This window comes from Topomyia yanbarensis, chromosome 2, assembly GCF_030247195.1.
Source record: "Topomyia yanbarensis strain Yona2022 chromosome 2, ASM3024719v1, whole genome shotgun sequence".
Classification (NCBI taxonomy): Eukaryota; Metazoa; Arthropoda; class Insecta; order Diptera; family Culicidae; genus Topomyia; species Topomyia yanbarensis.
The window spans coordinates 33168398-33184492 of record NC_080671.1 but is presented as its reverse complement, the minus strand read 5'-3'; the positions used below and the strand labels follow the sequence as shown (position 1 = coordinate 33184492).

The following is a 16095-nucleotide window of genomic DNA, read 5'->3' as shown; positions in this document are numbered from 1 at the left end:
TTCGATTACGTGCTGTGAGTTCGACAGCCAGTGTCGAATCTCAAACCCAGCCTGAGCGTGGATGAAGCGTACGTCCTTAACTAGTTTGATCGTTTCCTGCTCTGATTCCACACTGGATAGCATGTCGTCCACGTAGTGCTCGTCAACAATGGCTTCGACCGCTCTGAGGAACTGGGCGAACAAGTAGCGCCAAAGGTCATTACTTTCATGATAAATACGTCGGAATCGCGGCTTGAATCACCGTCGCGCCAAAGAAATCTTTGACATTGTTGGTCTGTTTCGTTGACCATCACTTGATGGAACATTTCTCTGATGGCCCCTGTTATGGCAACACGGAATTCTCGGAACTTATGCAGGACTGTCAGTAAAGAGGTTAACTGGTCTGGACCGGCCAAAAGAAGAGAGTTCATTGATATCCCGGCGACGGAGGCAGCCGGTTCCAAAACTATCCGGAGTTTGTGTAGCTTGTTTGGATTCTGAACAGGAAATATCGGTAGGTACCAGCATCGTTGAGGCTTTGCGGCAGCTTCCAGAGGAGTAAGCCTCCTGATATGACCCTTTGCTCATATTCCTGGATGTGCCTCTTCAATGATTCAAGTAGATTTTGGTCTTTCTGCATTCGTTTCTCTAGACAAACCAGTCGCTTGAGCGCCATCGTTCTGCTCTCCGGTAGTTTTACGTTGTCGTATTTCCATAAAGCCCTGTCTCGTATCTGTCGCTTTTTACCTGAGTGAGTGATGTCAGCAATTTGTTAGCTTTTTCTCCATCCTTGGATAGCGTTAGCTTAGTCGCATCTGCTACACCCATACTGTCAAGCGAAAAATATTCCTTGAGGGACATTTGTAGATTCGCGTCCGCTTCTTTGCTACATGGACAGATGTAGAAGCTATGGTGTGCCGCATTTTCCGGTGCCGACAAACTAGATCTAAATGAGCACGACCCATACACAAGCCAACCAAGACGTTTTTTAGTCGCAGTGGGTTCATCTACATCTCCTTCGTGACTATCAATGGCATGGCCCAAGCGGCACTTATCAATCCCTATCAGGATCCTGGGAGAAACGTTGCTATATGACTCAATCTTCAGCCCTTGCAAATGACTATACCGACGAGCCATTTCATCAAACGACACAGATTGGCGTGGTAATGCGAGATGGCCAACAGTATGTACCCAAGTAACCAATAAGCATGCTGAATGCGTCTTAACGGCTACTTGATAAGCTTTTGGCAAAATATACGGCTACATTACTGCTGTGCTATGAAAATGCTTTTTTACTACTGTTGTGCACTCAGAATGCTGCTTACTGGCAAGAAGTTTTTAAACAGTTTTTCAAATGCTGATTAACAACAGTTATGCATAACGAATGCCAGCATACTGCAAGAAGCATCCGGAATGCAAGTTTTACGCTACTTTACTGCATACACTAATGCTTGTTGGTTACCTGGGTACTTTAGGTAGAAGATGTTTTGCTCTCGCTATTGATTCCTGAGATTTCCAACGAAAGTTTCACTGAATCCTTCTCCCCGCGAAGCTGGTTCGATGTCCAGTTGAGACATAAAGATTGTGGTTCACCTTCCATACGTAGCTCTTTCAAGAGGCTATGCTCGATCAACGTTGCTGAGGACCCGTCATCCAAGAAGGCATACGTTCTCACCGACGTGCCATGACCGTGAATAATTACAGGAACATAACGGAATAAGACTCTTCCAACGCTACCAATATGTGTATTCTGAGTAATAGTTGCCTGTCTATCGGAATATTGTGTCTGCGCTATCATAGGTTGATATCTGGTATCGTTATGCAGTAATTCGTTGTGCATATAGGAGCACCCGTTTCTGCCACACGATTTTTTCACCTCATACGTTCCGAAATGCTTTTTTAAATGACAAAGCTTTTGTTGCTTCAAAGTCATCAATCGTCCGTCGTAAGAGCCAGAAATTTCTTGCAAGTGGCAGGACTGCTATATACTCCACGACAAACGACGCATTCCTTGATGGCTGGTTCTGAGACCATCGTGTTAGATGATGTTGGTACGCTATCGCCATCGACGTGCACGTGCACATCTTCTCTGCGAATACGTTTTTCCGTCTTCATTCCATAAGTAGGGACAGTAGGTGGTATGGTTACAATGCACGCTGCTTCTACTAACGTTCCAAGCCAGTCACTGAAGTCGGAGAGTGTCCCAGCACTCATCTGCTGCCGATGCATAGCCCAAGTGAGCTTAACGGTGGGCGGTAACCCTTCAATCAAATGCAGAAGGGCTACGTTACACAGATGCTCTTGTAACCCACACGCCTTTATCGTAGCACACGTGTTCTAAACAGCAACACCGAAATCTATAAGCGTGTTGAGTTTTTCGGCTTTTGGAGGGGGCATATCCCGGATGCGACATATCAAGGAGTGTACTATAATTTCCGGACGGCCAAATAACGTACGCAATGTATTTATAACAACTCTCAATCCAGATGGATATAGCAGCCGGCTACGAACAGCCTCCAATGCCTTCCCCTTTAGGCTGCGTTGCAATCGAAGGAAATTCTCTTCCTCTCGAAAACCACACATTCTTGTGGAGTTCTCGTAGCTTGCAATAAACAGGGGCCATTCTTCCGGGTCCCCTGCGAAAAACGGTAAATCTTTAGCAATCGCTTGACTTCGGCTCAGCTCAAACGGTTCGTCGAACGAAGGAAAATGCTGCATTATGCGTAATGCGGTCGGTGGAATATATTCAGGCACATTTCCGTTCTGCGACGTTGCCTGACTACCGGGACCTGGTACAGAATTTCTCACACCGAAGTGCAGTTGTAGACGTTCCTCGAGATGCTTCCTCTCAAGCGCCTGTTTCTCCGCCAATACTGTTAGCTGTTGCTCAATTTGCTCCGTAATATTCAGGATGGTTGGGGCCGACATATTGTTCACATGTGGGATTACTGTACAGTTGGCATTTGGTGTGATTCGGCGCGTTTCCAGGGCTTGTAAACGTTGGTCGAACTCATGTTGCTATCTCAATAAAGACCTTTCTACTTCCAATTCCTTCTCTGGTATACGCTGCTCGTAGGAGTTTTGCTGCTCATCGAATTTTCGCTGAAGTCATTGATCTCCGCTAAACGTGCCTGGCTGACTAGTGACTCCTGCTGATCCATTGCTCCTGGTGCCAGAGGCGTAGAGAATCCGAATGCGCCCTGAGCTGCCTTTGCTTCAATGCATTTCGTACAGCTCCAGCCAACATACGCTATTCTCTCGTCGACGCCCACGCACTTGAAATGGTGCCATTGACTGCTTTCATCACAGCACGCCATGCGGCTGTTGTCCGGAGATTGGCAGATTCTACAACTCGTGCCGGAGGGGGGATCGATCACCTGAGAGAGACCTTTGCCTTTCGACATTCTAGCGACTTATTGCACAATCCGCTCGCGTATAAACGAAATTTTTAATTTGTTGCAGTTACAACTAAATCGACGGTTTCCGAATTTATAACTTTATTCCTGGCGCAGATGGTTAAAAATTACCTGCATTTGAATATAATTTTCATTAGGTTTACATAATAGTTCATTGTAGTTTTAGTTAATATAAGTTACTTACGTTTAGTGTCTGATTTAGCTTGTTATAAGCAACAATAGTAGCATGGGCAACTTTCTTTGCCGCACGTGGAAATTCTATAATTAGGTTATATTTCAACGACATGTAATTCATTTACCTTTTTTAGTTTTAGGGCCGATTTCTTCACCCTCGCTTACCGCTTAAGCCAGATTGAAACGTACTGGTGAACCTGGTTTAAAAGTTAAGCGAGGGTGAAGAAATCGGCCCTTAATCAATTAGCTTTAAGTAGTATTGGATTGCTAGATTTAAGTACAATTTAGGTTAAGCTATTTTAAGGAAGAAATTTAGCATGTAATTATAATTACTGTAGGCCTATCAGATCAAATCTCACCTTTAGTGTCTCGCGTCTATTCTGTGACAATTCATTTGCATGGTAAAGTTAAGCTTCTTATAATTAGGTAATTTATTGTTATAATGTTGGCACTGAACCAAATCATGGTCTGCTTCTCGAGCCAAAGTGATAGATGCAGGTTCGGCGCATGAGAGTCACGACAGTTTTTCTTATTTTTGTGTTTTGCTGCTGCTCTATCAGACATAAATTAAATTTTAGAAAAGTTTGTCAACTGTTTCATAAAATTTATCATTTTGGAGATGAACAATTGAACTGCAGTCTTCCAGTCTTCATTCAAGTTTGTTAAGAATATATACCTAATTTGTTACTGATACTTTTTGCATGTAGCAGTTGGGAAATTGGATTCTGAGATGATTATGACTTTCGTTCGTTTAGTTTTAAATAAAAATGCACTGAAAAAAATCAGTTTGGACAAGGAAAAGTTTCTTTTAAATAACTTTTTTTTTCCTTGGAAATTCCTAACTTGAATTTTTGATGGTACGTACACAGAAAAAAAATATTGGTAAAAGTAAGAGTGTTCCGCTCTTAGCAAAAAACAACCAACGCCAACTATTAGGTTGAAAGTAAAACTTTTAAATTAATCAAGAAAAATAATCAAAGTAAAAGTTTTCCTTTTAAGCAAATGAAGAATAGTACTTAAAACAAAAGTTTTATTTTTAAACTAAGAGTATGCGTTGGTTGTTTTTTGCTAAGAGTGAAAAACTCTTATTTTTACAAACATTTTTTTTTTTCTGTGTGTATGGAACATAATTACCGTTTTTTTATTAATCGACTTTAAATTCTTAAAATCGATATTTTTCAGTGTATAAGTCGATGAACAATTTTTGAATATTTTTATTCAAAAATTTGACTAATTCTGTGAAAATCACTCATACGACATTTTTTGGAAGTATTAACATTTTTAGACTATAGCCATTTGATAAAAAAAATGATAAAAAAATTTGACCCTTTCCAAAAGACAGTTTGGATCATTTTTGGAAAAACAAAGTATGCAGAATGGCTTTTTGTGACAAAGTTCTCATGTACAGAAAGTTTTATTAAAATCTGAGAGGGTGCTGACGACATTTGTTCGAGTTGGGGCGAAATTCGTCTATATTTATAAGAAAAGATTGTTATTACTTTTGACAAATAAAATTATTATCGTTAAAAAGGTAAAAATGACTAAATTGAACTGAAATTGTGCGGCAAAGTGAAACAAGTATTTATCAAGCATTTACAGTATACGTGGTCGATTAACTTTAACAGAAATAAGACAGAAACCACACTATAATTTAAAATTATTCAGAAAATTCATCATCATCAGCTTCATCAAACGTTACCAAACCACCCACGACATGGAAAAACGGTGCCTTTCATCAATATTGTGGATTCAAGATACAAAATATTGTCGGCATAAAATAAATCAACAAGACGCCATTTTCATTAATAAAAATAGCCACCTTGTTCGAAACATTTCGGCAGGGTGAAAAAGTGCGAAAAGAAGAAAGACGAAGGAAAAATAAGAAGCCGATTGTCACGTCTTGTCTTACTAGCAGAATTTTATTCATGCATCGATTGTATACTTTTCTATCTGCCTCTCGTTTCTTCTGCTGTAAATTTTATGCATTGTACATATTCGGTCTATTCACTCATTGAATGCTTACTAGCATTCAATGAGTGAATAGCATATTGGAAATAGAAAGTATGCGAACAATGCATATTTTTGTTTCTCAGTGTAGGTTACAATATAAAAAAGTTAAAAATTGGAATATCTGGCAACGCTAATCAGTAAAACCAGTACGAAAATTGAGCCCGAATTCCAGCAGAAGTCAGCTAGAATTCCAGCTAGTTTGACTGGGAGAGCGCTAATTTGGTCGAATTTTTTTTAGTGGGGGTTTATACAAAACTGTCAAACACGAAACAAAACAAACGAAATTTAAGTGAAAAGTTGGGGTCGGTGAAATGTAGTGATAAATTTGCATGCAATCTCACATCTTTTAAGGATTAGCGTAACGGAAATGAATTCCCAAATAAACATAAAAACTACCTGCCGTACATGCATGCAAAGTACGGAAGACGGAAGGCAAATTTTTGCAGATTTCGAAGATACCACAATCGCCAGCGTTCTAGCAGAGTGCACTGCCGTGCAGGTAAGTCAAAACATGCAATTCGTTTGGGGGAGAGTGAGTCTGAACGGGCATTATTCGAAGATAGGGAAACTTTTTAGTTTATTTTTGAGCAAGTTTTTCCAAACTTTATAATAATGTATAGGGATGAGGATAAATAGCCTTAGTGACATTGTCATGCATTTTTTTATATTTTAGATTATCAACGACGAATCACTTCCGAATCAAATATGCAACAAATGTTTCACTGAACTGTCAGGCTATGTTGAATTCATCAAACGGGCTAGAGAAACTGACAAACAACTAAGAAAGCTGCTCAAAAAACCTTTTGACAACGACAAAAGAGAACTATCGGTAGTACTAACAGACATACTCAAACAAGAGCAGCGAATCAAATCAGAAGAGGAGATATCAGATATTGATCACAACGAATCAGTCGCTGAAGATAGCGTACTACCGGCTAGCAAATCCTTCTACATGATGGTGGAGCTGAATTCTCCAAAGAAAGCCACACGTTCTAGGAAAATCGGTCGAAAGGCGAAACCAAAGCCTGAACCGGAACCGGACATACTCGATGAGATTGAGCAACGTACCTTCGCCAAAATTGAAATTCCTCCCGGTCATTCCGTTTGCTGTGGATGTTTTCAAAGTTTCGCGAGCATGGAAGACCTACTTCAGCACGGTTCAACGTCTCACAGTAAGAACCGTCCGATCAACACCATTAAGGAGCATGTGTGCAAAATTTGCTTCCGACGTTATTTGACCCAGCGGGCAATCACGGAACATCGGGATAAAATTCAGCAAATGGTAATTTATGAATGCAGCATCTGTCAGATGCGTTACACTCAGGCTAACAAGAGGAGATTGCATGCTCACAACCACGACAAGCAAGCGCAATTCCTGTCGGAAGAGGCAAAAGCGCAGCTCGGTAAAATATGCTGTGCGGTTACATGTAACGAATCATTCCCCACGGAAGAGCTACTGATTCAGCACGCTCGAACAGCGCACAAGTTCAACGCGATCGAAGCAAAGATGAATTTCAGCGAGGAACGTCCAATAGGCTGTGATATCTGTCACAAACATTTCTCGACCGAACAAGGTCTCGAGCAGCATCGCATCCGAAAGTATCTCCCCAGAAAGCATCAGTGTTCGATTTGTGGCGAAAAATTCCTCGCTCCTTCCGCAGTAGTCGAACACGAGCTGACTCATCGGAACGAAAAGGATGTCCAGTGTCAGGTTTGTCCGAAGCGGTTTTACACGGCGAAACAGTTAAGGGAACACATGAGGAAACATTTCGCCCCACCAAAGTTTGTGTGTTCTCTCTGCGGGAAGGCATTCAAACAAAGTAATACGCTGAACGCTCATATGCTGGCTCACGAAGGTAAGCTACCGTATGTGTGCGATGTGTGCAATAAAGCTTTCCGGGTGAAAAACAAACTGCAGTATCACATGCGGACGCACACCGGGGAGAGACCGTACCCGTGCAGGTGAGTGTTCGTAGATTCGGGTTGGGTATTTGATTTAAATCAGGATTTTTTTTTGTGTTACAGATATTGCGAGGCAGCGTTCGCTGAATCTACTAATAGAATGAGGCATGAGTTAATTCATTTGAAAGAGAAAAATCTGCATCAAGAATGATGCGTCACAAAAGCATTTGTTACTATGAAACAATTATATTGAGAAACGAAGCGAAGGGTTCATTATTTGTGTGAATTAATATCACTCGAATTGAAGTCGTAGTAGTCACGACTGTATGTTATAAGAGAAAATGTTGGCGTCAGCTGAGCACGCGTACTTGACTTATTGTCGATTTTAATTTTGTTTTATTAATGGTATAATTTGTTTAAGATTAAAAAAGTAGTTGTTTTGTTTAAAAAAAAGACCCGCATTGTTTCGCATATATTTCGGTATACATGTAATTCCAGATTAAATTTCATCACCTGGAGAACTGTATTTTAACGAATTGGTTTTTTGTTCGTTCCTACAAAGTCTCCCTTGTAGAATTAGATCCAACAGCATGGTTCTCTGTTGCGAAAGAAATAGTTGAAGTGGATAAGGGTTAGATCATCTCCTGCTGCAGCGCTTTACGTGCGAGTTTCGCGTTTACGTTCCTTCGCGAGACGTTGAGATTGAGGTTGTTATCGTCAGTATCGTAGCCGAACAATTTGAGTGCTCCGAATCATGACCGTTACTCTTGGGTCGCCATTTTCCAGGTGACGAACGCCCGCCGGAGGCATGCCGAAATCGTCGACGACCTTTTCCAGGGATGCATAACTTTAGCTGGTGTCTCTTAAAGCATTTGCCTGCACTCAACATTTGGCTCGGCCGCATTTGAAAGTAAATAAGAAGCAATGCCACGACCACTAAGAATCTTTTCGGGCTGAGACTCCAACATATGACGAGTGACATATATTTTTATTTCCTTATTATACATCATATTATCATGATTTAATCTGTTCCACAATATTCCGCCACGTTACTCGGTCAGTTGCTGCTTGTCTTCAACCTCTCAGGTGGCCGATACTCGCCAGGTTCTGCTCCACTTGGTCCAGTCACCGGGAACGCAGCGCTCCTCTCCGTCTTGTACCTGCCGGGTTGGAGGTGAAAACCAACTTGGTGGGGTTGTTGTCCGGCATCGTCACAACATGCCCCGCCCACCGTACCCTTCCAGCTTGAGCTACTTTCCGGATACTTGGCTCACCATAGAGTCGTGCAAGCTCGTGGTTCATCCTTCTCCTGCACACCACCGAAGATCGTTCTCAGCACCCTTCTTTCGAAGACTTCGAATGCTTGCAGATCCTCCTAGGGCATTGGCCACGTTTCGTGCCCGTAGAGAACCACCGGTCTAATCAGTGTGTTGTACATGGCGCATTTCGTGCTGTGGTGAAGCTTCCTGGATCTCAAAGTTTTTTGGAGCCCATAGTAAGCACGACGTACAGAGATAATACGCCTTCTGATCTCCCGGCTGGTGTTATTGTTCGCAGTCACCAATGAGCCTAGATAGATGAACTCGTCAACCACCTCGAACTCGTCGCCGTCGATCGTAATACTACTGCCCAAGCGTTCCCTATCGCGATCGGTTCCGCCAGCCAGAATGTACTTCGTCTTTGTGGTAGCTGAATGGTGACGCGTGTTACCTGATTGCTTGCCCAAGTGAGACTGTTAACTCGACCACCGCGAGTGTGCCTGACCTACTGACACGCTTATATGTATGCGTGTGTTCATAAACCGTAATAAGATTAATAGAGTCTTCGACCAGATATTATTTATAATTGGTGCATCTACCACATCTTTCGGCATTTTGTTTTAAGGATTAAATTATATTTTGGAAAATATTGTATGTATAAACTTTATATAAGCAAGAACAGGATATACTTATCTTGATGGGCTAAACCTATTCAGCGGCTGAATACGGCGACCGGATCGACGAATCGGGGGCGATGTTTCTTGAGTCTCTGCATCGGATTCATTCCCTCGCGGGGATGATGAGTTGTCTATCTCAGCTTGATCCGCTGGTTGGTCTATTATTTCAGCTGGAAGACTACTGGCATCTTCTTCGGTTGCGTCACTGAGTACCGATGGTAGCTTTTTTAAATGCGAATTATTTCGATCATACGTCCGTCCTGTGGCATTCGATTTCACTGTTACATTCGTGCCATTCCTATGCAACACAGTGAACTTCTCGTTTAGGAAGTTGGTTGCGAGTTTGTTTGTAGGCATTAGATTCCTCATCAGCACTGTATCACCAACTGTTATGCTACCTGGCCTAGCTCTTCTTCTAGCATCTTCCCGCTCCTTTTGCAGCATCTTTTTCTCCAAATCCTGATCTCTGAAATCTGTGCAGGGAGGAATAGTTTCGATGTCATCGATCTGAGGTATTTTAGAGCGCAATCTTCTACTTTGTAACAGCTCATTGGGGGCTTTACTGGTCACGGTATGGGGTGTATTATTATACAACTCCAGATAGTCATCGAGCTCTCTTTTCCAATCGTTGTACAGGGAGTGAGCAATTTTCATCCTCTTTAGAAGCGATCGATTTTGTCGTTCTACTTCCCCATTAGCTTGGGGCCAATAGGGTGAGGTGTGATTAAGATGTACTCCTTGATTTTTACAAAACTTCTCAAATTCCGTGGATATGAACTGCTTTGCGTTGTCAAGTGTGATTGTTCTGGGCGGACCCCACAATCGAAAAATTCTCTTTAGCCGCTTAATGGTTTCTTGCGCGGTGATACGTTGCATGATTTCCAGTGCCATGTACCGACTATAGTAATCTATGACGACTAAAACGTACTCGCCCGTGAACATGGGACCAAGAAAATCCATTGCAATATCAATCCACGGTTTCTCTGGAAGCAAATGGCGTATCATTGGTTCCGGTGGATCTGAAGTTTGAACCAATTGACATCCTTCACAAGTTTCACATGTTCTTACCGCATCCAAATCAATGCCAGGCCACCAACATCTTTCACGCAGTCGTCTTTTCATTATAGATTGGCCGGGATGGCCTTCATGAGCGAGTTGACACATTCTGGTACGCAGCGAACTTGGTATGACAAGTTTCGTTCCGCGCATAACAAGGTTATTTGCATACGAAAGGTCGAGACGAAAGGCGAAATACTGTTTCAGATCGTCACGATTCCATTTATCATGTATAATATAGGCGATAAGTTTTTGTAGTTCCAGGTCCGATGCTGTAGCTGTTATGACTTCCGAGATGTCAATAGCAGCACATTCTTGGACAGCCCTATATGATGTTTTCAGTATATGAGTCAAATTCTAACTGAGTAGAATTGTTAATCAGACCTGATAGTGATTCTACAACAGTACGTCCTACAATGTATTTTTTTCGTAACATATTTACCTTGAATTTGAAGGCTTGGATTCGCAGCATCCATCGCTCGATCCTAGCAGTAGGTCTAGAAGTAGCGATAAACAACGTTTCTAACGGCCGGTGATCCGTTTCAGGCTCGAAAATTATTCCCAACAAATAAATTTTGAATCTCTCCACCGCCCAAACTATACCGAGGGCTTCCTTTTCAATAGGTGGCTAAGTCTGCTCGATATTGGAAAGACTTTTCGAAGCATAACTGATGATTCGTGGCAGGTTGGCTTTAAACTGTATCAGTACAGCTCCTAATCCTACACCAGAAGCATCCGTCACCACCAAGGTACGGTCCTTCGGGTCGTAATAGCCCAAGTTATCAACGGATCCCATAAGTGTCTTAATTCGATCAAAAGATACTTCCATCCGAATGAAGTATCTTGTTTTATTAAGAGTCTTAGTGGATAGTTCAATGTGGCCAAATTCGGAATGAATCTGGAGACATAAGTGACTAGTCCCAAAAAACTTCTTAGCTCCTCTTTGGTACGTGGAGGTCTGCATTCTTTAATTGATCTAACCTTTTCGTCACTAGGTGATACCCCTTGTGCGGAGAGTTTGTGGCCCACGAATACAATTTCTTGCTGTTTGAATTTACATTTATGGTCGTTCAAAAAAAATGCCATATTGATTCAATACGTTTAAAGTAAGTTTAACTGCAGTGTCATGGTCGCTTTCATTCTCACCAAAGATCAATATATCGTCAATAAATACAACGATATTCTCGCATCCTGTCAAGATACTTTCCATTAGGTTCTGAAAAAGTTCAGGAGCGCAGTTCACTCCGAATAGCAATCTCTTATAGCGAAAGAGTCCCCAATTTGTTATGAAAGTAGTTACGTCACGACAGTCTTCCGTAAGCTCCACTTGATGGAATGCTTGTTTGATGTCTAGTGTTGTAAACAGTGCGGCATTTCGAAACCTTGAGACGAGATCATCGAATATTGGTAAGGGGTGGTTAAGTCTTTGGATCGCTTGATTTGCCCTCCGCATATCTATGCATAACCTCAATTTGCCATTTTCTTTTAGAATTGGCACCAAAGGAGAAACCCAAGAGGTTGGTTTGATTACTTTTTCAATAATACCCAACTCGAGAAGCTCATCTATCTTCTGCTTAACCTTTTCTAATAACGGAATTGGGCAACGTCGCAAGGGTTGTATAATGGGCGGTACACTTCTATCAACGGGCAGACTCAATTCGATTCCCTTCATCTTTGGAAAGGTTTTGTTTGTATTATCGATTCGTCTAACCGAATTTGGATGACTGCTAGGTAGTCCAATTCTTAGCACTCCTAATTTTTGTGTGGTTATTTTTCCGAGGAGAGGTTTTTGTCCTTTTTCAATGACAAAAAACGACGTTTTTGTTTTCAAAAGCTTTCCATTATCGTCCACTTCTAAGTCGGCGTCAAAAACAGTTATCAGTTTCAAGGGAACTCGTCCGTATGCTAAGAATCTTTTATCTTGATCGAATCGTTCGTTGGATATCTTTACATCCCTTAACTACATCAATTCCCACGTAGTATCATCGATTAAATTATGCTTCGACCCAGAGTCGATTAACATCACAATGGGCACTCCCCCTATGCAACATGATAATAGTTCGTCATCTTCTCCACCCACATTATAAACAGAAAAATCTTCCAAACAAAAATGATTTTACTTACCGAGCTATCAGATGGTTTTGTGTGACATACTGACCGGAAATGACCTACTTTTCCGCAACGTAAACAGCTTTTATTCACAGCAGGACAGTGATCTCCGCCTCGATGCAGATTAAACCCACACCACAAGCATCGCACACCTTTCCCAATGGGTTGGCTGGAATCATCCTACACCTTGTTGAATGAACTGCTTGAACCTTTATGTGTCATCTTTGATGATTGGTATCGCACAGACTGATATGCATTGCCTTTTTTGGTGGTTCCATCCAGAGTCAATGTTTCTTTCTCCAACAATTTTTGTCTCAGATCCTCTGGAGTGTACTGAATGATCTTGTCTATTATTGCGAGATGCCGACTTTCAGTTTCCGTTTTTCCAAACGAGCATTTCTCTGCCTTCAATTGAACTCTAAGAGCAAATTTTTCAATTGGCTCGTCTTCCTCTGGAGCCATTGACCAAAAAAGAAATCGCTCAAAACTGTCATGATGTTTGGGTGCAAATAGCTGTGTCAGACGATCCTTTGACACTAAATAAGGATTCAACCAGGCTTCATCTTCGATTTCAGGGAGTGCATAGAATGCACGTTGCAATTCTAACCCTCCCATTGCTAGGAGCTGCATTTTTCTACCGTTGCCGTTCACCCCATTTGCAGCAGCCATGACACTCTCGAACCATCTGATCCATGAGTTCCACGCATTACGTACTTCAGAGGGAGGAAGATGCTTGTATTTAAAGTGCGGCAAATTATATGATGCCGGGCTAAAGAAAGCCACATTTTGGATCACTGTCGAATTTGGCGGGTTCTCACTTCCCACATCGTTATGCTCCGCGTTCATCATTATTACAACTTCGTAAATATTTACGCGAATTGACACTTAATATGTAACGCAATATTAAAAAAAAACAGTCCCAACGATATCGGTTAACACTTATCCTGAAACAAAATACAAAAAAAATAGCGCTTTTCCTAAAACGTTTTCTTTTATCACTGCTGGCCGGAATCAAATATGCAACTTTGTTGGTAGTACCATTTCACACTTTATAATGGGAATATTGGGACACCACCGTAATCAAATCGGCATTTGTTTTATACATTTATTTTCACCGGCCGGAATTAAATCGGCAAACTTGCTGGCAGTGCACTATCAGTGGCAACCTTCAGTTTCTTTCCGTAATTAAATCGGTATAGGTTTCACAAACTCATTTTCAGCCGCCTTAATTACATCGGCGAGTACATCAGCATTTTACGCTTTTCATCCATTCACTAACAAATCTGAACTTGCTTTTTCCGTAATTGAATCGGACTACATTATCGAACTGCAATTGCCATAATTTAATTAGCTTCAATAATTTAACTTTACTTCATAAATGCTATACTCCGTTTTATTCGTGCCGGAATCAAATCGGCAACACTTTTGTTTACATAGCCTTACACATAGAAATAGATTCTTCAACCGTTATGAAAAACGGTACCTGCGCCATAATTCACGAGAGTCACTCACACTACGATGGGCAACTGTAATCTGTTGCACCATCAGCAACTCAAAATCTTGAGCGTTTTTTCAAAACGTCATATCTGCAATCTTTGTTTACTTTCTCTTCTGTTAATAATTCGGTCATTTTAACATTTATCCCTCAACTCTTTGCATAATATGCTAGTTAAAACCACCGTCTTTCGATCTGTACTGTAAAATAAGTGAAGTGTTATAGTGACGCCGTAAAAATCGAAAGAGAAAGTAAACAAAGAGAGTAACTCATTGCAGATATGACGTTTTGAAAAAACGCTCAAGAAATGTGCTTTTCAATTTCGAGCTTTTAGTGTTTCACACACACAAATTTGCACTGACTTCGTTCTTTTTTTCCAAGATGGACTCTATGACCTTCGCTTAGAGTCTTTCACTGAGCCCGCATACACAAATTCTTCGTAAATTTAATCTCACTTCTAAATTTATCTTTCTCTTCCATTATTAGTTTTTTTTTCTTTTTTTTCCATTGAATATTGAACACGTGATTCTTCGGGCCAGTAAAATAAATTTGCACTTGCCGCGTCCAAAATGGCTGTGCGTAGCAATAGTACAGTCTACACAGCACTCAAAACACTCAGGTAGGTTTCAATTATGCCGGTGAAAATAACTCGATGCGTCCAAAATGCCTTCCTATGATGGCCAACGTTTTTTTTCTATTTAAAACCACTTGTTTTCACTCAGGAGCCAAACTAAATGCACACAAAATAATTTTTCTCCTCGTCGCCACGGTTTGTGGTAGCTGAATGGTGACGCGTGTTACCTGATTGCTTGCCCAAGTGAGACTGTTCATTCGACCACCGCGAGTGTGCCTGACCTACTGACACGCTTATATGTATGCGTGTGTTCATAAACCGTAATAAGATTAATAGAGTCTTCGACCAGATATTATTTATAATTGGTGCATCTACCACAGTCTTAGACACATTTATCTTTAGTCCTACTCGTGCAGCTTCGCGGTTCAGTCGGGTATACCGATCTGCTACCATCTTCTTGTTTCTACCGATTATGTCCACGTTGTCAGCGAAGCACACGAACTGTCCGGACCTCGTAAAAATCGTGCCCCGCATGTTGAACCCCGCTCTTCGCATTACACCTTCCAGCGCTAAATTGAACAGCAGGCAGGACAACCCATCGCCTTGTCTTAGTCACCTGCGTGTTTCAAACGGACCCGAGAGGCCGCCCGAAATTTTGACACACCACCTTACACCGTCCATCGTAGCCTTAATCAGTCTTGTCAGCTTCCCAGGGAAGCCGTTCTCGTCCATCATTTTCCATAGCTCTACACGGTGTCATATGCGACTTTAAAGTCGATGAACAGGTGATGTGTCGGCGTTTTTGAAGGATTTTCCGTATAGTAAAGATTTGATCGTTTGTTGATCTGCCGGTGATGAAACCGTCCTGATAACTCCCGACACATCCATTTACCAGCGGTGATAGGCGCCGGAACAGAATCTGGGATAGCACTTTGTAAGCGGCATTTGCCACTGTGATCGCTCTGTAGTTTTCACAGTCCTTCCTTTCACTCCTCCGGTAGCTGTTCCCTGTCCCAGATTCTTTCGTTTATTCGGAGCATGCCTTCCGTCAGTTTCTCCGGACCCACCTTGAACAGTTCCGCTCCTGGACCATCCTTACCAGCTGCCTTGTTGTTCTTGAGCTGTTGAATAGCCTCGTTAACCTCATTCATAGCGGGCGCCGGTACATCCCTGTCGGCTGCGACACTGACATAATCGTCCTCCTCGAACGCCCGATTGTCGGGCCTGCGCACCATTCAGATGTTCATTGTAGTACTGCCTCCACCTTTCGACCACCTCACGTTCGTCCGTCAAGATGCCATCTTCCTTGTCTCTACACATTTCGGCCCGCGGCACAAAACCGTTGCGAGTCATTCAACTTCTTGAAGAACGCCCGCGTTTCCTGGGAGCGATACAGCAGCTCCATCTCCTCCCTCTCTCAGACTCTTCCAGGCGGCACTTTTTG

At 42.0% G+C, this 16095-nt stretch overlaps 1 protein-coding gene across 1 annotated transcript; it reads left to right on the top strand.

The window, feature by feature from the left end:
- Positions 1–5722: 5722 nt before the first annotated feature.
- On the top strand, positions 5723–7835 carry LOC131682328 (zinc finger protein OZF-like). The gene is made up of 3 exons (XM_058963716.1): positions 5723–6078; positions 6253–7541; positions 7605–7835. Exons 1-3 carry the CDS (start codon positions 5947–5949, stop codon positions 7690–7692), a joined length of 1509 nt encoding a protein of 502 aa, XP_058819699.1. The 5' UTR covers positions 5723–5946; the 3' UTR covers positions 7693–7835.
- Positions 7836–16095: the final 8260 nt, after the last annotated feature.